At 33.9% G+C, this 19,470-nt stretch overlaps 3 protein-coding genes, 1 long non-coding RNA gene and 1 other non-coding gene across 5 annotated transcripts; 1 reads left to right on the forward strand and 4 right to left on the reverse strand.

Annotated features, from left to right (window-relative positions):
- Nucleotides 1–1,389: 1,389 nt before the first annotated feature.
- On the reverse strand, nucleotides 1,390–2,417 carry LOC133698924 (uncharacterized). The gene is made up of 2 exons (XR_009843210.1): nucleotides 2,261–2,417; nucleotides 1,390–2,052 (listed from the first exon to the last, which is right to left on the reverse strand). It is a non-coding gene; the product is annotated as an uncharacterized LOC133698924 (long non-coding RNA).
- Nucleotides 2,418–2,563: 146 nt separating this feature from the next.
- Nucleotides 2,564–4,877, reverse strand: LOC133698923 (mitochondrial import receptor subunit TOM6 homolog). The gene is made up of 2 exons (XM_062122035.1): nucleotides 4,585–4,877; nucleotides 2,564–2,812 (listed from the first exon to the last, which is right to left on the reverse strand). The coding sequence occupies exon 1, from the start codon at nucleotides 4,772–4,774 to the stop codon at nucleotides 4,610–4,612; it is 165 nt and encodes a 54-aa protein (XP_061978019.1). The 5' UTR covers nucleotides 4,775–4,877; the 3' UTR covers nucleotides 2,564–2,812; nucleotides 4,585–4,609.
- Nucleotides 4,878–6,513: 1,636 nt separating this feature from the next.
- Nucleotides 6,514–14,096, forward strand: LOC133699442 (probable CoA ligase CCL6). The gene is made up of 8 exons (XM_062122680.1): nucleotides 6,514–6,653; nucleotides 6,747–6,886; nucleotides 7,658–7,746; nucleotides 7,871–7,926; nucleotides 8,101–8,150; nucleotides 12,941–13,017; nucleotides 13,838–13,948; nucleotides 14,076–14,096. The coding sequence occupies exons 1-8, from the start codon at nucleotides 6,514–6,516 to the stop codon at nucleotides 14,094–14,096; spliced, it is 684 nt and encodes a 227-aa protein (XP_061978664.1).
- On the reverse strand, nucleotides 7,159–7,232 carry TRNAI-AAU (transfer RNA isoleucine (anticodon AAU)). Its single transcript has one exon. It is a non-coding gene; the product is annotated as a tRNA-Ile (tRNA).
- A 1,962-nt stretch (nucleotides 14,097–16,058) lies between the features above and the next one.
- LOC133698130 (cold-regulated 413 plasma membrane protein 1) lies at nucleotides 16,059–17,812 on the reverse strand. Its single transcript, XM_062120959.1, has 4 exons — nucleotides 17,463–17,812; nucleotides 16,841–16,948; nucleotides 16,691–16,761; nucleotides 16,059–16,555 (listed from the first exon to the last, which is right to left on the reverse strand). The coding sequence occupies exons 1-4, from the start codon at nucleotides 17,642–17,644 to the stop codon at nucleotides 16,302–16,304; spliced, it is 615 nt and encodes a 204-aa protein (XP_061976943.1). The 5' UTR covers nucleotides 17,645–17,812; the 3' UTR covers nucleotides 16,059–16,301.
- Nucleotides 17,813–19,470: the final 1,658 nt, after the last annotated feature.

A 19,470-nucleotide genomic window follows, 5' to 3' on the forward strand; every position in this document is an offset into this window, starting at 1 on the left:
TTTTCCGGAAGTTATGAAAAATTTAGAAATATCATATTATTTGCTGATTATATCAAATTTGATCCTCAAACTTTTAATTGCTTTATATATTTTGTTTTGAATATTTGTTTTTCAATTTCATCCCTTAGAATTTAATTTTTATATTAATTTTAGTCTTTATTTTTAAAATAGTTATTTGTTTTTCCATTATCATTTTTTAATTGAAATTTTTTATTTATCAAATTTGGTCCTCATTCTTTTGATTGTTACTTATTTTATTTGAAATAATTTATGAAATGTTAATTATTATTATTTTAATTCCTTCATCTTTCAATTTTTTTATTTTTTAGATTTAATCTCTATTATTTTTTTTATTATTTATTTTATTTGAGATAATTTATAAAATTATATTTTTTTTTCAATTTCATTCTCATTCAACTTTTTAATTTGTAAGATTTATTCCTCATTATTTTAATAAATTTGAAAAAAAACAAAACATTAATAAGTTATTTTCCAGCTCATTTTCCATGATATAACCAAACACTGGAAAGTGTTTCCCAACTTATTTTCATTACACTACCAAACATCGAAAAATAATTTAATTTTCTGAAATTCACTTCTCAAAAAAAAACTACTTTTCAGCAAACAAACGGGGTCTAAATCAAAATTGATAATACATAGACTTTCCTCAAGTGAGCCAACACATCAAGTCCATTTTTCTTTGTCCAAGAAAATGCCACCACAAAAGTTATGGAAAAGAATATTTTTTTTTGATAATTATGAATATCTAAGCTAACTTACATATATTTCAATTAATTCAGTGAGACCTTGAAATTAACAATCTAATAAGTTTCTGGTTCTAAAATTTATAGTATTCAAACTAATAACTTTTAAAAAGTAAATCAAGAATTTAATCAGTTAAACTACATCTCTCAGAAATGATTGTAAAAGAATTCATTGTAAAAGAGTCTTGTTGCTGGGAGTGATTGGTGCTGGATTTGGAAATTGGTTTGATTATGAGAGCAATTAGAAAAAAGTAAGCTGCTCGAGGATCAAGAATGGCACCAGTCACTTCAATTTTCATGGTTTTGGAGAGGGGGAATTTACTCTTAAGAAACTCGATGCCTCTAAATTCTTCATATAATTGGAAGCTGCCATAATTTCTACACAATCTTTATCCACACCGAATTAAAGTCGAAGAATTTGCTCCAATGTTACACTTTTCGGTTTTCTAGATAGGGTTGTTGATGAATTCGAACAGCTAATAAGTGAATGTGACAGAATACGTTTCAAAATAAAATTTTCATCGCATGCACTCAACAGTTGACTGTAAAATTCCATTAATATAATATTTTTTTATTTTTTAAAAATTTATTTTTAATATTAAAACATTAAAACAATTTAAAAATACAAAAATAAATTAATTTATAAAAATAATAAACTATAGTTCAACCGCAATGAAAGAACTACAAATGAAACAGATTGCTAGGGAACCGTACTCGAAGACAAAAATAGGAAACAGTGAGATACCATGGAAGCGTGCTTTTGAGAGTTTGGTATTTTCTCTTTTCATTGAAGAATTGCATTGCAAAGCAAAAGGGTGTAAAGTAAAAAAAGTAAAACAGCTCAAATCACGTTGGCTCAACGCAATGGTGGATAAAGCTTGCCCCAGTGGCTTTGCATAGCCTGTCTGTCGGCAACAAGTTATAGATTGTCTCCACGTTGTCGTTTTACAATGGCCGGCATACTTTCTTCCTCATTCAGTCTTAGTTTTGAAACCCAGTCTTAGTTTTGAAACCCAATGTGCTAATCAACCTAACTCAAGATCTGGATCACAAGTTTTTTTAGATTATCATATTTTAACTAAGTCACTCAGGTCAATTCTATTTTTTATATAAATTAAAATTTATTTTTTTATATAAATCAAAACGACATCATTTTAGTAAAAAATAAAAATAAATAAACAACAAATTACAACTAAATTTTTTACCGGGTTTAACCGAGTCACCAGATCACCCCGAGTTGTAACTTCCTCTAATTTTTCTTAAACCCTGCCCCAGGTCCCAGGTTGACCTGCCAAGTCAAGCCAGGTTTCAAAACTATACTTTTATGAGTAAAGAGTGATAAAAAATCCAGTATTAATTAATTTTCAAAATATTTTTTATTTAATGCATTATATTAATATTTTTTAAAAAAATATATATTTTTTACATTCCATCCAAAAACATAAAAAAACAACTAATTTAATAAAAAAAATCAAATTTTTAACCAATTCAGTTACCTTTCTAGTTGCATTAGAGAAATTTATCACTCCTTCGCAGTTTCCAATTCCTCTTGCTTTCAAACTCTTATTTCAAAGATCATCAAAATGCAACAAAGGCGTCGCGGCCCTTATCGACATCGACTGAATAGAAACATGCATGAAGGTTAAACCTGCAAAATCCCCTCCCTCCTCCCACCCCAACCCGCCCCGGCGCCCATCCCTTCTTCCCCCTTCAGTAAAAGAAAAATCATCTACATTGCCAGGAGGAAATAACTACCGTGGAATACCCCGAGTGGTGGTACCACAGAAAACACCATGAAATAACACAGAAATAAATTCTTTCTATGCTACTAAAATGAAACCAAAGTACATTCCATGGATTAAATCCTTAATCAGCCATTATATAGTATCAAAGTATTGAATCTCCAAAATCATAAGCAGCTAGAAATGATGACCTAATGTAAGGACAAGCTAACCTCACATACTTTCATCTGAAGGAAAAAGAATGATAATAGATAGAAGGTCAGACACTCATCTTCATCTCAAAAGAATTCGTCTCCTCCAGGACCACTGCAGTAGCAGAAAGTAGATTAAATAACTATATTTAAGAGCTGTAAATAAAATCAGAGACAGGAAATTTTTTTCTAAAAAAAACAAACAGTTCATTACACTGGTACCATAGAAATAAGACATCAAGTTTATTAATGGTTTCTAGCAATTTAAAGCTCACCTAATGATGCACAAAAGAAAACTCCAAAAATAATGAGAATAAAAGCTAGCCAAATGTTGTGAATCAAGGAATGGTGACCAATTAGCAACTTAAAACAAGCCAGTGAACTTGAGTAGCATCACCATTCAGAAGTCTGAATCAACTAATGGCCACTTGGCCAGAGGAATATAACTGACACTCTCATAGATGAAAAATGGGTTTCAAACAACAAAAAATGCTTCTCAGAGTGCATGATAGAAACATATTCTCTGATCTTCGGATGCACAATAATAGGCATCAAATTAAATTAACACTAATGAGCAAAGATCATCATTGCTAAATAGACAAGAAATCTCAAAGAACCTGATGTATGTGTGCGCACGCACAAGCACGTGCAACACTCCAGCACAAAAAAATAATTGAAAGATGGCTACGACACAACAAAAACATTTCCTGGACAGTTGAAAAAAAATGAAGAAACAAATAATAAGGAACTTGAACAAATGCAAGTAAAAAAAGTGGACAAAATAAAACAGCAGAAAGAACAGAAATTTACTAAAAGTTAATTTACAACCCACCAAATTGGATGCCTAAAAACAACCTGAAGCTTCCTGGTATTCTGGACAACTATTTAGTAAGTAATTAATCAATTCTTACAGCACTTTACATGCTAACCAGGCAATACACTAAAAGTTAATTCTGCAACCCACCAAATTAGTATAAATAACTCGGATGTGAGGGCAATTTCTAGTGAACACATAATGTGCAATGAGTTCCAGAAATTGTCCCTAACATTTACTTATACTTGTCAAGGAAAATAGGTCTATTGAGCAAGCCAGCTCTGAGATTGATTGTGAGCACCATACAACTTGAAACATTTGCACATAACAAATCCACAACCCTCAAGACACAAAAGTATCAGATCTTTAATATTCAAGAATAAAAACGCAAAAATTTCTAAATGACCAGAATGAACAAACTAGGACCCAGGAGGTTCTTCCTGTAAATACCTGGGGAATAACACAATTGATACCCACAACTCCATCTTTCTCTACTCTCTACTTCACCCACTCATCACCATAAGCTTCTTAAACCAAACCGAAGGAAGAAAAGGAAGAAGTTTCCTTTCGTTGTTCTAAACTCACATTGGCCCTTAATTTGACAATTACGGATTCTAAGCATCCGTGCATTTCAAAACTTCAACTCAAATTATTTCCATCATCCATCACGCCACATTTGCAGCACAGAGTTACATGCTTACTCAAAAATAAAAGCACCAGTTTCACTTCCCTTAACAAGAAAACTCACAATTTCGGTCTAAGCATTCCATGTGATTGGTCTGCACCTTTATTTACAGAACAACAATTTCTCAAGATCACGAATAGAGAAAAACCCCTTCATAAACTGATCCATCTTTTAAAGTCAAAAGGGTTTTATTCTGAATGACAAAATAAACTCCTACCGGGAAACAGAAAATGAAACAAATAACCATCTCCCAAAACTGTCCAAGAACCCAAAAACTAAACAAAAATCGATTTCCGGCGGTCCTAAAAATCTACAAAAAAAAAAAAAACCCTCCCAGAACAGTAAAATAAGCCACGAAAAGAAGAAAAAAGTTAGAAAATTTAATTACCTTTAGAAAGAAAGAAAGAAGGGATCTAGAACTCGAGCTTGAGCTCATCTTTTTCATCAGAGAGGTAATGAAGAACATAAGGAGTGACACGGAGCACAACAACCCAGGCACCAAACATGGCCACGTGTGATTTCAACTGCTTCAAAGCCTCTGCTTTGTCTGGTTTTCTCATAAACATTCCTGGAAACATTGTCTCTTTCTATTTTCCTTTCGGTTTTGATATGGGTTTTTGTTTTCGCTTTGTCTAAAACCCTAGATGCTGCAGTTTTTATTTTCCTTGAGGGATTGGGGATTTTGGGTTTTAGGGTATTTTCACACACGTGCGGTTGACTTAACACATGTGCGGTCGATCTGTGCTCTAAAACGGGTCCAATATTTTATATATATATATATATATATAGATTTTTACTATGTATTATACATAATAAAATCCAAAACATTATAATTCAAACAATTTATTCATCCATCTAATCAAAAACTATTTATTCAACAAAAAAAATTATGTTGAAGTTAACTTGTCAATTTCATCACCTAATTCATGCACTTAATTATATTAAATAATTTTTTTATAATTTTTTTTTTATCTCAAATAAGTGCTTATAAAATTAACAACCAACTAAATATCAAGGCGATTGAAAAAATAAAAATTAAATCAAAATAAATTATATTATCTAATTCATAATCAATTAAATATAAGTGATGAAATTAAAAAAAATAAATAAAAATTTTTATAAAAAAACAAAATCCAATTATAATAAATAAAAAGAATAAAGCTCAATTTCTCATAAGGATCAGCATGAGGTATGCCTTATTTTTTTAAAAAAAATTAAAGGTCAGACAACACCGTCCGCTCTTTAATTATTTAAAGAAAAAAATAATAAGTAACACATTATCTGTCTTACCCAGATTTTAGCGACCTCTGGTCACTAAAAAATTAGGCTGGTTTGTTTCAAACCAAGAAAAACTCCTTTTTAATCATATTTTGATTTAAAAAACAAAATAAAAAAATACTCTAAATATCTTATAAAACATATTCATAACTTTTAACAATAAAAATTTGGCTCCAAAATCTATAATAAACCCCAAACTAAAAATTAATTTGAGGTTTAGATATATTATTTCAAGCAAATTTAAGAAGAGAAAACATTTTAGATAAACTCTTTTCATTAAAAAAACAAAAATTAACACAAATATTACATTTTTATAGTTAAAATTTGTCTCAATCAAAACTTTCCGTAACACTCCGAAGTTTCAAATATATTTATTCTCACTTCTAATAAATAATCATGTATGTTAAAATTTGAGATTTTTTTTTAAGGCACCAACTACAAATTAACTTTTAATTTTTTTTATAGCACCAATTACCAATTAACTTGTTGTTCCACCGATTTAGCAGTCTCGAACATTATTTATTTATTTATGTGAATAGCAGCCTCGAACTCTAGCTAGCTACTAGCCTGCTTGTAGTCAATGATACCAACAAGAGTCGTTGTGGGCTAGCCACAATCGACTTCCAAATTTAAATGCATAATAACAGCGCTATATTAATTAGCAAGAGAAATCAGGTTAATTCCATTGGGATGCAACCAAACCATCTTAAGGTTGCAAGGAACTTACATCTTATATGCAGATAATACAGTTCAAAGAGAACTCAAAATAAAAACAGCTGTAAAATTTGGCCACATGTTTTGCCTCCTGCAGCAATACAAGAATTTCTTGCTGCAGCTCAACCAACCCTCCACCACCCCTCCTAACACCTCCCTCCCTCCCTCCCTCTCTCTCTCTCTCTCTCTCTATATATATATATCATTTCTTAGATTCAACAAGAAACCCACCACCCATCTCTTGCTATCCGTCCTTTTGAAATAACCAGTTGGCTTAGATGTTCTTGACCCCCCACCCCCGCAGTTCTCTCATTTTGGTCACACAATGTCAACGGAGTTCATAGTAAAGGTTGAAGAATCAAGACCGGAAAGTGATGGAAAACCATCAGCAGAGCCTGTTTATAGGTCCATTTATGCCAAAGATGGCCTCATGGATTTGCCTGCTGGATTAGAGTCTCCTTGGCAGTAGTTCTTCAGGTATAAAATTGATCCCTTCTGCAAAGAGAGGTGCTGTCTCGTTAAAAGTACATGTTGATATTGCGAGAAATATTTTTCTAGGTTCTGGAAAATGAATAAGGAGAGGCGTTTTTCATGCATTTTGGTTTCGTTTATGCATTCTCAGGCTCAGATCGAATGTTTTGCTGACGTTTCTCGGGCGCACTCCTTGCGAGCTGGAAGTGAACATTTTTATGTAACGAGTTAGCTTTATAATTCACATTTGCCTCGTTGGGTGTTTAGAACTGTGATGTTATAATTTCAATTCTATGGTGACAGAGACAAAGCTCGAAATCGTAAAAGGCTAAAAATCATGCATGATTTGTTAAATTATCCCTTTACTTCCCATTAGAGGTGATCGCCTTCATCCACTAGTGACAAAATTGAATACCGAATCGCCTTTGACTTCAAGTAAAGGGCCTAGTTTGAATAAATTTGAAAAGTAGAGGGACAAAAATGAATATAAAATATTAACTGGCCCATGCAGGTTTTGAACCTGCGACCTTCGCGTTATTAGCACGACGCTCTAACCAACTGAGCTAATAGGCCATTTGTTGATTAGTGTCACGTTTCATGTTATTAATACGTAACTACAATTGTCTCAAATGACTTCATCCTTCTAAGTTCCAAGAGTATATATAGGCAAACATTTTGAATTTGGGTTCTTGGCTCCGAGCCTCTATTCAATGTCTTGCGCTGAACTTTTTATTCTTTATTTACAGTGACTCTTCTAAGTTCTTGACTCCGCACTCAAGGACCCAGGACCCTTCACTTTTTATTCTTCGAAGTTCTTGACTCTGCGCTCAAGGACCCTTCATAGTGTTACTTTTTATTCTTCCAAGTTCCAAGAATGAGTTCTTGACTCTGCACTCAAGGACCCTGATAACAAAATGCTAGGACGACGGCAAGTCAATGATTCCAAGGTACTATTTTCATTGATCATTAATTAACTTGGTCGCTGTAATGTATTATAGATGGATACATGGATGAATTTCTCATAGAAGAGGTTTATGATTCCGCCATGAGGATAGGTTCCGCAATTTGGAGACGCGGTGTCAATCCTGTAAGTCCAAAATTTGACTATTTGCCTTCTAAAGTGATAGCAACTGTTTTGCCTTTTGTTTTCTTTCCAACCAAAGTCATTCTAATGATTAATGTAAATAATCAACTTGGATTTTCATTTCCAGGGAGACCGTTGCGGTATATATGGTTCCAACTGCCCAGAATGGATTACTGCTATGGAGGCAAATTCTACGAGCCATACCATTTTCAATTAATAAATTTCCAACTTTTTCTTCGAGCTTCAACTTAGCAGACGATTAACAGTGCTGGTCTTCTTTTCACCTTTTCACAAGTATATTTGATCATAACTTGTGCTGCTGATCAAGTTTCACATATTTCTGTTTGGTTTTCCTCGGGCTTGCAACAACCAGGCTATAAAATATGTACCACTCTACGACACTTTTGGTATTTGTTAGACAATTGACATTTTAACTCTAGTGTTTCAGTTTATTTAATTGTCATTCAATCAAGTGTTGTCTGGTTTCTTTTCTTTCATTTCTGTTTTGATTTTGTCAGAATAAGTTCCTTATTTTTCTGAGGTTGTTGCTGAGTTAGTGGCAGCACATTGTCCACTATAGTTAGTGGCTGATAACTAAGAAAGTTTGTTAAGTTTTTTCATGTATTTAAAGACATACAGTTAATAAAATAATGTAAAAGACATTTTAACAAACACCTTGTGTGTGGTTCGTGTTCTTCAATACCCAGCACTGCTATTCTTGATTGTGCATCCCTTCACCTGCACAAAACACAACAACACAATTCACAACAGTGGTATCAGAGCTCTCTTAGATCTTACAAGACCAAAACACTTTTTTCAAAATCTCAAAAATGACATCCAACAACCGACTTTTAAACTCCCCCATTATGCTCACTGGCGAAAACTACCACATTTGGTCAGTGAAGATGCAAGCCTTTTTTGAAGCTTATGATATTTGGGAAATTGTTTTCGAAGACAAACCAGTAGCTCCCTTACCAACAAATCCCACTATGGCTCAAATAAAGTTCAGCAGTGAAGAAAAGGCAAAGAAATCCAAGGCAAAATCAATCATCCAGAATTCTGTGGCAGAAAGCATTTTCTACATAATTATGGCATGCAATTCAGCCAAAGAGGCTTGGAACAAACTAAAAGAAGAATACCAAGGCAGTGATAGAACAAGGCAAATGCAAGTGCTGAATTTGAAGAGAGATTTTGAGGTACTTAGCATGTAAGAAGATGAAACAATCTCCAAGTATTCTGATTGAATTTCACTAATTATCAACAACATCAGATTACTAGGAGAAGACTTTCCTGACGGTAGGATTGTAGAGAAGGTTCTTATGACTCTTCCTGAGAGGTTTGAATCCAAAATCTCCTCTCTAGAAGAATCAAAGGACCTCAATAAAATCTCATTAGATGAACTAATGAGTGCTCTTCAAGTATAGGAGCAACGAAGAACAATCAGGCAAGACAGATTGACTGAAGGAGCCTTTTATGTGCAAAAACAACAAGCTAGAAAAGGAAAGAAGTTGCTTAATCTAAGAATTAAAGGCAGAAATAAAAGGGGCAGCACCAGTGAAGGTTCAAAACAAAAGAAGTTTCCTCTTTGTACTCATTGTAAAAGAAACACACATTCAGAAAAATATTGTTGGTGGAAGCTAGATGCAATTTGTGGAAATTGCAAGCAATCAGGGCACATCAAAAAGGTCTGCAAGTTTAAAAATTCAGACCCAAAACCTTAACAAGCTCACCTAGTAGATGAAGTTAATACACAAGAGGAGCAATTCTTTGCTGTCACTTGTTTCTCAACAAATGATTCAGCCGATACTTGGCTTATTGACAGTGGATGCACACACCATTTGTGCAATGATGTTGAAATGTTCAAAACCCTTAATGAATCTTACAAATACGTACAGAGTAAAGGTTGGCAATGGAGAATTTCTAGAGGTCAAAGGTAGAGGGTCAGTAAGTGTTCAAACAAGTTCATGTATCAAAATCATTCCTAATGTGTTATTCATACCTGAAATCAGTCAAAATTTGTTGAGTGTTGGACAAATGATAGAGAAAAACTATTCTCTTCAGTTTAAGGATTATAAATGCACTATCTTTGATCCTTCTAGAGAACAAGTGTTTTGTGTAAAGATGAAAAACAGAAGCTTTGTTGTTGACTGAGATAAAGTATCCAATCATGCATATGTGAGTGCTACTCAGGATGTTTCAAATCTTTGGCATAAAATTGGACATTTCAATCAAAAGGGCTTTTCAATTTTGAAACAAAAAGAAATGGTTGAAGCATTGCTCACATTGAATGGTGAGATTCAATTGTGTGAAACATGTCAACTTGGCAAGCAATCAAGGTCACCATTTTTTAAAGGGCAAGCATGGAGAGCCAGCTAAAAGCTTCAGGTCATCCACACTGACGTGTGTGGACCTATGAAGATAGCTTCATTATGTGGTAACAAGTATTTCATTCTCTTTATTGATGATTATACTAGGATGTGTTGGGTGTATTTCATCAAATTTAAAAGTGAAGTATTTACAATCTTTCAAACATTCAAAGCTTTAGTTGAGAATCAAAGTGACATGTTAATTAAATGCTTAAGATCTGAAAATGGTACCGAATATACCTCAAATTAATTTTTTGAGTATTGCAACAGCAGAGGCATTGTGCACTAGTACACTACACCATACACACCACAACAAAATGGTGTGTAAGAGGAAGAATAGAACAATAATAGAGATGGCTAAATGTCTCTTACTTGAAAAGAAAATGCTAAACAAATTATAGGCAGAGGCAATCAATACCTCTGTTTACTTGTTAAACCGACTTCAACCAAAGCACTGGAGGACAAGACATCATATGAAGGCTGGAATGGTGTCAAACCTGCTGTAGATCATCTTCGAATATTTGGCAGCATATGCTATTATCATATAGTTGAGCCAAAAAGGAGCAAACTTGACAACAAAGCTCAGAAAAGAGTTCTTGTGGGCTATGTAATAACAACCAAAGGATACAGAATCTTTTACTTACAAACAGAGAAGGTAATTCTCAGCAGAGATGTGAAGGTCGATGAAGCAACCACATAGGATTGGGAACATTAGAAAAATATGATTTTTGATCATCCATTCACCATTCAACCTCAGCTGGAAGCTGATGAATCAGTGGATGACTTTCCAGTTAGAGGCACAAGATCATTGGAAAATATTCACCTAAGATGCAACATGGCAATTCTAGAACCAACCAGCTATACTGAAGCTCAAGAATTACCAGCATGGAGGAGAGCAATGGAGGCAGAAATGGAAATGATCAACAAAAATGCAACATGGCAGCTGATTGAAAGGCCTAAGCATCACAAGGTGATAGGTGTAAGATGGTTTTTAAAACAAAATTCAATCCAGATGGGTCAATATGCAAACACAAGGCTAGATTGGTGGTAAAGGGTTATGCTCAGCAATATGGTGTGGACTACCTAGAGACCTTTGCTCCAGTAGCAAGGTATGATACTATTAGACTTCTCATTGTACTTGCAGCACATAACTCTTGGCAGATTCACCAACTTGATGTCAAGTCTGCCTTCTTGAATGGATTTCTTGCTGAAGAAATCTTTATAGAGCAACCCAATGGATATGTTGTTAAAGATAAAGAAGATCATGTGTATCTACTTAAGAAGGCCTTGTATGGGTTGAAACAAGCTCCCCGAGCTTGGTATGACAGAATGGACACACATCTGCTTCAACTTAGGTTCAGTAAAAGCTAAAATGAAGCAACTTTGTATGTGAAATCCTATGGTAATCATTTTCTAATTGTATCTATTTACGTAGATGATATGCTCATCACAGGAAGTGAACTTGGAATGAACTAAGAGTTCAAAGATGAAATGAAGAAGATGTTTGAGATGTCTGACCTTGAAATGATGAATTACTTCCTTGGAATGGAAGTGATGCAATCCAGCCATGGCATTTTTACATGCCAAAAAAAGTATGCTTCAGACATCCTAAAAAGATTCAAAATGCAGGATTGTAAACCAGTAGGGACTCCTATGACAACAAGTATCAAGCTTAGCAAGGATGATGAATCTAAAAAAGTGGATGAAAGTTTGTATAGAGGCTTAATTGGCAGCCTTCAATATCTCACAGCAAGCAAACCTGACATATTATTTGTTGTGAGTATTCTTTCAAGGTTCATGCATTCTCCAAGGGAGACTCATTTTATTGCAGCAAAAAGGATACTTAGATACATCAAAGGTACCATTGATCTTGGTATTTTCTGTTCAAGATCATCAAAAGGGACTGTGGAACTAAGAGGCTATATTGACAGTGACTGGGAAGGCTGTGTTGATGATTCAAGAAGCACTTCAGGGTATTTATTCTCACTCAATTTAAGTGTCTTCACCTGGAGTTCAAAGAAGCAAGAGACAACAACTCAGTCCATTGCAGAAGCAGAGTACATTGCTGCTGCCTCTACTGTCAACCAAGCAATTTGGTTGAGGAAAATGTTAAAGGATTTGGGACATGAACAGGTTGAAGCTACTAAAATCATGTGTGATAAGAGTTCTGCGGTATCAATTTCAAAGAATCCAGTCTTTCATGGACGTACAAAGCATATCAAAATCAAGTTTCATTTTATTAGAGAAGTTCAACAATCTAATAAAGTGATGTTGATTCATTGTTCTTCCGAAGAACAACTTGCAAATATATTTACCAAACCACTACCTAATGAGAGATAAGACAAATGATTGGAATTTGTCGTCAAAATGTCAAGGAGGAGTGTTAGACAATTGACATTTTAACTCTAGTGTTTCAGTTTGTTTAATTGTTATTCAATCAAGTGTTGTCTGTTTTTTTTCTTTCATTTCTGTTTTGATTTCGTCAGAGTAACTTCCTTGTTTTTCTGAGGTTGTTGTTGAGTTAGTGGCAACACATTGTCCATTACAGTTAGTGGCTGATAACTAGGGAAGTTTGTGAAGTTTTTTCATGTATTTAAAGACATGCAGTTAATAAAATAATGTAAGAGACATTTTATCAAACACCTTGTGTATAGTTCGTGTTCTTCAATACCCAGCACTGTTGTTCTTGATTGTGCATCCCTTCACCTGCACAAAACACAGCAACATAATTCACAACAGTATTGCTTCCCTCTCATTCTTCAATAAATCCCAGTTCAATTCTAGAATGACTTGTTGAATTCTCACTTATTAACTTTTTTTGCCAAATAAAGGGCCTTATGCTGTGGAGTTCATTATCAACCATGCTGAAGTTTCTTTAGCCTTTGTCCAAGAAAGCAAGCTCTCTTCAGTAAGTTCTCATTCTTTCCGAACTGAGAATTAATGTTCTTATATCTCACAACAGAATCTTGATCGTCTTCAGAATTTTAATAAATGACATATAATGTGTTGTTTGTTTCACACAATGGCTGCTCTTTTTGCAGATTTTATCTTGCCTTCCAAGGTGCTCTTCAAATTTAAAAAGTAGGTTCAAAGACTATTAAAAGCTCCTCTTTTTAAAAAGTTTTGAGAGGATACTCTAGAGTGACAATTGTCAGCTTTGGAAACATTTCTAACATGTAAAAGAAGGAAGCTGAAGAACTGGGAGTATCTTGTTTTTCATGGGAAGAATTTCCCTAGTTGTTATGATGTTTACATAGGCTTCTCCTCTTTCATAATTGATCATTTTACTCTTTACTTTAAATTAATCCTTCATGTTTTAGTAGTCATTCAAGTTGGGTTTTTAAGAGTTTTGCACTCCTACCCAAATTTTCACAAGGGAGTTTGGATTGTGAATTACCTCTAAAAAAGAAAACTGATATCTGTACAATAATGTACAGTAGTGGAACAACATGAGAGCCAAAAGGTGTTATCATAGCCAATGGGGCTAGCTCTCATGGTAGAAGTATTGTCCGTGGACCAGATACGTTTTTCAGACAGACAGAGTGGTGAACAACTAAACACAAATTATGTTTTCAAATCATTTCTGATTTCCCCCCTCAAGTTACGAATTTGATATTTATCCAATTCTCTCCTAGGAAACAAACTAGTTTCCATATTCGGGCTAAATGCCTTGATTTTGTGTGTTTATAGTTTAGAAATGATCTAAGTTTGAGTTTTCTGTGTTATAGACAGCAGAAGAAGATTCATACTTCTCTTTCCTACCCCTGGCCCATGTATATGGTCAAATAATTGAGACCTGTTGCATCTACAAAGGTGCTTCCTTAGGATTTTGGCGAGAGGTAAGATCAAGAATGAAATTTTGCAATGATTACTTGCCTTCTGTTGTTATTTATCTTTCCATTTGCTCTTTAACCTAATCACCTTTGAATTGTATGTACTGAGGTTTTCCTTGCATTCTGTTTATAGGATGTTAGATACTTGATGTAGGATGTTCAAGAATTGAAGCAAAGCATATTTTGTGGGGTTCCTAGAGTTAACAACTGTACATATACTGGTATCCTTATTATAATTGGATATTCTATAATGGATATATTAAAGGTGTTGAAAATAAACTAGATTTTGGTTCTGAAAATAAAGAAATTGATTTACCGGTTGAGATTCGTTTGACTGGCTGGAATAAGTTGAATTGGTCGACCGGTTCAGAAACGATCGACCAGTTTAGTCGGTAGAATACAATTCATGTTCAGATTAAGATTTCCTTGAAGCACAAAAATGAGAGAATAGCTAAAAGAGTATAGAGAAAAACAATAATGTAAGTATATATATCTTCCTCTCAATTTTCTTTTTGTTCTTGAGTTTTTTACTTTGCATTACTATTTTTTATCTTTTACCACACTTATCCTTTTTCCAACAAATGGTATCAAAGTTTAGGTTTGATTATTTGACATGGTCAATCCAAATCTCTCACTTCAATGTCTTAGGTTGATAAAGAACAACTATAAAACTTGGTGTATTCGAGTCTGGCTAGGTTTTCAATATATATGGGAGACAATTAAAAAAGGCTTTGAAGAGCCAATAGATGAAGCAACGTTAACTTTGACTCAAAGGGAGGTTGTGCAAAAAGCATGAAGAAAAGATCAATAAGCACTAACAATCATTCACCAATGTGAGAAAGATAGTAGCCAATGCAACCACCACCAAGCAATCATGAGAACTTTTGCAAGAATCAAATCAAGGAGCTGACAATGCTAGAAAAATATGTCTACAAAAGCTACGTAGTGACTTTGAAAAGTTATATATACTTGAATCGGAGAATATTTCAAAATACTTTGTAAGAGAGTTAGCTATATACGATTAAATAAAGGAGAAGAAGTTTCATTATGTAGTGGTCACGATAGAGGAGTGGCAAAATATAGATGTTCTTTCGATTCAAGATCTCATGGGAAAATTATAAGCTCATGAGAAAATAGTCAATGAAATTCAAGAAGATATAGGTGCATAAATTTTTTATTTTTTAAAACAAGATAGATCTGGATATTTTAAAGGGATCGAGAACATAGATAAAACAAAAAAAAGATAAAGACAAATTAAAAAAAAAAAGATTGAGGCAGCCTCAACAAGTCAATCACATAAAGCAAACTAATCAACCAGTTACACTGATAGTAGTAATCTGAAACCTTGACAAAACTAAAAACCATAATTATACACATTAAAGCATAAACCTTACCTCAATAGCTTAGTTTCTCAATTTTTTCTTCTTCCTCCTTCCTCCTCCTCCTCCTCCCTCCTCCTAGTTCTCTTCCCTAAATTTCAGATTTCTCTCTTTTATTGGTGTTTGTATCCTCTTATTTATACTTTTATCTAGCTATTTGTTTAATTATCTGATAGTCCTTGTTCATTTTATATTTATGGTCTAATCCTCCAACCTTTTCCTGTTAATTATCTCTTATTTTTTTCAAAACACATTTTTTCATTTTTTATTCTCTTAGGGTCGTTTAATTTTTCGTGGGACCATGTGGTGAATATCTTTACCACAGAATCTTGGTCAAGTATTCATTAGTCCATCGGTGACTCTTAATGGATGTAAGAATAGTCAAGAATCAGAAAACACAAACTCATCTAAAAAAGATTGAATTCAGCGCATCACGCAGGTGTCTGAACTTGAAGACTGCATTGCAGATTCTACCTCTGTAGCTTCCTGAGCCCCTCTCTGGAAATGAAAACACTTACAACATCAGTAACCTTTGATTTTGTTCTTATCCATTCAACCTCTGATCAACACTTTGATCTCCATTCATAGGAAAGGTCTTGGTACCCCAATCCTCTAATGAAGGTTAGGAAGCTGGGGTTGAACATGTTTTAGTTCTCATAAAACCATCTCCGGAGGCTATTTAGAAGAACGTGATCATCATAACATGGCCCATATTACATTAACAACAGCTCCGAATGTGGGGGACACAACATATAATTTGTTTTATTACAGGTTAGAACAACACAAGGAACCTTCAAAGTTTGTCCATCAAACAGAGTGATTTACTACATAAATGTCCATTACACAACTGAATGATAGACTCGATAACACATCAACCACAGCGAATTTTAACGTCTCAACAAACTGAAATACAACATAACAATCATAAACCAAGAAAGCTGCTGGCATGGATACAATGAGCATCTGCTGAGGTACTGTGCTTAAAGGATATAAAGCACAATTGCCCAGGCAGGATAAACAAACAGAAGTATTATGCCAACAATGTTGGATATGCCATTAGCTTTTGTGAAGGAGTTTCTAAACCCGCCACATGCCCGGATGTGTTCTTGGAGCAAATAACATGCAATGGCTAAACATATGACCACACCAATCCAATCATTCCTTATCGTGCTCGCACACAAACTGGGAGCCACCGCTATTAGAAGAATCAAAGCACTAGGCAATTCAAGCCAATCTGCAATAAGAGACATGATTAGTTGTCTTGAATAGATTGCCAAGAAAGTTGATATTCCTTCTGTCTAAACGCATATAAAATGGCAACGGTAAATCGTAATGGCCAGGAAAATTAATGAAGAAAGCAGCTTCATACCTGGGAAATGTTTTGGGAAGAAAAGACGCAATATAAGAGCAACGAAAGCGATCCATCTTCCAATCTCTCCCCTGCACAAAGAAACAAGTCAATAATGACAAAAATGGGGTGGGGAAGCTATAAAATGTTGGTCAAAGAGTGTAAACTGACCTGAACACGTTGAACAATATTGAAGGAAGAGTAAAGAAAATGTAGGGGATTAATAGTCCAGTAAGAATGTTCGTTTTCCAGTTCGTTCGATCCAAGATCAATAGATAACTGCAGCGAGCACAATTCAAGTTATATTAATCCAGTAGCAAAGTAAAAGAGACGAAGTGGGCTAGAAAAATGAAGTATAAGATGGTTAACTAGCAGCAAGATTGAAGAAAAACTAATCATCTACATAGCAGTCATTGCTGAACTGACCATGTTCTTCAAAGATTTTGGCAGAGCAACTGCTACAAACCCAGGTAGTTATCGCACAATAACTTAATCTTTGCAGTTTCCAATTATCAAGAATTGTTTTGAGACACAAGCAAATTGATACCATTCCACCTATACATGATGAGTTAAGAAACAGAACCTACTTCATTGTAAGGCTTAGGATAAGCTAATTCACACAGATATCAACAATAATTCTCGAGCCTAAGCAATCAAATTCAAGCTAACATGTTCACCTTTAAATTTGAAACAACAAAAGTCTTAATTTGCCACTAAATCAGTAAGATCGATGCAACAACAGCAATGTTAAATAAAGAAGAGAAAGAACGATCAAACTTCAAAGCATGCTTACATTGCAGCAAAAGAAGCGATCCACTGAAGAAAAGTGGTACCAAATCCTAATCCGCCAAGCTTGATAGCATGATTAGCTAGCTTCTTAGCAGCATTAGCAAAGTCTTGAAAATCAGAAGTAATCAATCCACTTGCCATTTCTTGATCCCTCCTCATCGCCAAGTAACCTTTCTTCTTTTCCATCCGTTGCTCTCTCTCTTTTCCCTTCTCCTCTTCTTATATTTCTTGGCTATCAATTTCTTGATGTGAAGTGTGAACCCACTCGTACAGACTTATAGACAAACAAGCGAGGCTTTGCCATGTAAGAACTGGCAAAAGACAAATCACTTGATTGTCTGTTTGTGGTCAGAAAATGCTGCCTTTTTTATGGCAAGTGGATATCCAGATATTTTTAGGGTCTTTAACTACACAACAGCTGGTCTGATGCCAGTTGTTCTTCAACTGATGGTCTGGTGTCTGGTTTGATTAAACACTGAGATAAAACGTTAATTTTGGATGAATGTAAATAAATGATATTTTATATAAAACAAATTATTTTATCTTATCTACAAGGTAACTAGAAAACAAAACATAAAATGAGCTGATGCTAAGATGTAATAAGGATGGAGATAATAGAATTAATTATTAATAATATCCATGAGTACGTGTGCTCATGAATGAGTTTCAACTCGATAAAAAAAGCATGTTAACACTGTTTTTGGAGCTGGGATGAAGAAACTCAACCTAGATATGGTTTAGATAAGGCATTTCTTAACAACGTGATTATCGGCTTGATTACTACCCAAATATCAAATTATGTATTACACGGACAGTTGTTTACAATAAATAAAATATGAAATGTAAACAACAATAACACAAATAGATATAACTAATTATTTGACTCGTGTTTCGTCTTCCAGTTAGATAATTATTATTTTTTGAAAAAGAAATAAATATATAGGCTATTTTAACGCTGTTTTTTTTCTTAAAAGAAACCCTAATTATAAATAAAAAAAACTCACACATGTATTTAATTAAATAAATCAAGAATTATATGTGTAAAGAAATAAATAAAAAGTGTTAGTATTTCTATTCGACTAGTCTCGGTGCGGGTCGAATAATTTTTTTCTAACACAAATGAATGAATGTGTAGGTTTTATTAACATAGTTTTGACATTAAATAAAAAATATAATTGTGAATCAAAAGGTCAATTATATATAATAAAGTAAAATAAAGATTATATGTATTAATAAAGACGTGTAAAATCTCAAAATAATTTTTAACATGGTGGAAAAATGGGACAATGTTATAATTATTACTATTAAACACCTTTTACTTTTAGTTTTATATAATAGATTTTGAACAAAAAAGTGTAAAGAAAAATTATAAAAGAATAAAAATAAAAATAAAAAACATTGTTCATGTGTCGGGAGTGACACCAAAGCCAACGTTTAAGAGGTGTTCGGTGGAAGCTACACACTTGAGCCCACAAGGCGTTGGACACATTCAATGTCTAGGCTCAGACTACAAACCTATGCCCGGGGCTCGAGCACCTTACTGAGCCTACGAGGAACTCAACACTGGGTTCAGGCACCATGTCTGAGCTAATAAAAGTATTGGGTATGGGCCTCAGGGCTAATAACCATGATTTAAGTCTAAATCATGTTTTCAAAACTCACCTAGGAATTAAGGTGTTAAAATGTACTTCGCCAACTAAAAATATTTTTTAAAATAATATTAATAAATCTTGTGTCAAAGAACCATTTCAACTTAACTTATGCTATTAGATAGTTCTAATATATGATTTATATTATTCTCTAACACACCTCATCAAGTGAAAACACTTTAGGTTTCAAACTTGCACAGTCTCACATTATCCTGTACTTAATTTTTATCAAATAAATAGGGATGGTGAGATTCAAACTTGTGACCGTTTGGTCATCAATGCTCTGATATCATGTCAAAAAATCAACTCAACCCAATAGTTTAAGCTTTTAAATGAGATCTTAATATATTATTTATATTATTC

The sequence above is a fragment of the Populus nigra genome, chromosome 7, assembly GCF_951802175.1.
Source record: "Populus nigra chromosome 7, ddPopNigr1.1, whole genome shotgun sequence".
Classification (NCBI taxonomy): Eukaryota; Viridiplantae; Streptophyta; class Magnoliopsida; order Malpighiales; family Salicaceae; genus Populus; species Populus nigra.